At 69.8% G+C, this 1,441-nt stretch overlaps 1 protein-coding gene across 1 annotated transcript; it reads right to left on the reverse strand.

The window, feature by feature from the left end:
• Positions 1-9: 9 nt before the first annotated feature.
• LOC110390757 (protein phosphatase 1 regulatory subunit 14B-like) lies at positions 10-975 on the reverse strand (the record flags this gene model as incomplete). Its single annotated transcript, XM_021382223.1, is given in 1 exon segment — positions 10-975. A coding segment is annotated over 1 exon segment (265 nt), but the record flags the coding sequence as incomplete, so codon positions are not given.
• Between the last annotated feature and the right edge of the window lie 466 nt (positions 976-1,441).

Genomic DNA, 1,441 nt, shown 5'->3' on the forward strand with positions numbered 1-1,441 from the left:
CCCCGGTTACCCGGCAGTCGTAGAGCGCCGTGAGCTGCCCCAGGATCCACTCCTCCAGGTGCAGCCGCTTCCGCAGCTCCCGGCGGTCGTACCGCACCGTCACTTTCCCTCCTCGCCGAGCTCCCGCCGCCTCCTCCGCCCCGACCGCCGCTCCGTCCGCGCCCTCCGGTCCCGCGGCGAAGCAGACCCGAGGTCCCGGAGTTGAGCTCGGCCCCGGCCCGGCGGGGGGAGGCGGCGGCGCGGGAGGGCCCGGGCGGCCGCACGGCGCCGCCATGCCCTGCCCTGCCGGACCGGAACCGGAAGCCGCCCTGCGGGAAACGGAAGTGGCTTTGTGTGGAGGAGAGCGGTTGGGCCACGCTCGCTTAAAGCGGCGATGCGCTCGGTGGGGCCACGCGCGGGGGCTTAAAGCGGCGATGCCGTGTGGCTCGATGAAGCCACGCCCCCCTCTCGCGGAGCAACGCCTCCGCCCGGTGAGGCCACGCCCCTCCCTTGAAGCGGCGATGAATCAGGTGGGGACCGCTCACGGGGGCTTAAAGCGGCGACGCCGAGCTGAGAAAAAGCCCATTCTGTGGGACCACGCCCACTTACGAGAGGCCACGCCCCCTACAGTTAAACCACGCCTCCTTAAAGTGGCGATGAGCCTGGTGGGGTCCACCCTTGCAACGAGACCATAGAGACTCTTGTTAGACCGCGCCCTCTTAAAGCGGCGATGTCTCGGGTGGGGTCCATCTGTTGGACTCCCAGCCCCTGTGTCCGATGAGACCACGCCCCCTATCTTGAGACCACGCCCCCTATCTTGAGACCACGCCCCTTCCGATGAGCCCGCGCTCCCTTAAAGCGGCGATGCAGCGCGTGGGGACCACCGTAGCCTTAAAGCGGCCTCTTGGGGCTGAGACCACGCCCCTTTCCACGCCCATTCACCGAGATCGCGCCCGTTCCGCCGCCCGCTCAACCTTCTTCGGAGGTCCCCATTCAAATCCCTTAGACCACACCCATTTCCGGTGGCCGGGAGACCACGCCCCCTTTACGAGACCACGCCCCCTCCAGCGAGACCACGCCCCCGCCGTTCTCACTGAACCCGCCCATTTCCGCAGGAGGCCACGCCCACTCAGCCCCCCTGGGCGTGACCGCGCATGCGCGCTCGTCTCATCCCCGCCCCTTTCCTCCTTTACACCAATCGGCGCGCGGTTCGCCCCGCCGGCCCCGCCTCCTTTCCCGCCCTTCCACCAATCGCCGCGCGGTTCTCCCCTCTAGCCCCGCCCCCCCGGCCCGGCCCGGCCCGGCCCGCTGCAATCATGGCGGCACCGCGCCCGGTCCCGGTTCCGCTCCCGTTGGAGCCGCCGCGGGTCCCCGCTATGTTGGTGCAGGGCAGCAAATTCATCCGCTGGGACGAGGTGAGGCGGGACCCCGGGGGGGGGCCCCCAACTGCCCCAAAGTAGCC

Source organism: Numida meleagris, unplaced genomic scaffold, assembly GCF_002078875.1.
Source record: "Numida meleagris isolate 19003 breed g44 Domestic line unplaced genomic scaffold, NumMel1.0 unplaced_Scaffold1932, whole genome shotgun sequence".
Taxonomy (NCBI): Eukaryota; Metazoa; Chordata; class Aves; order Galliformes; family Numididae; genus Numida; species Numida meleagris.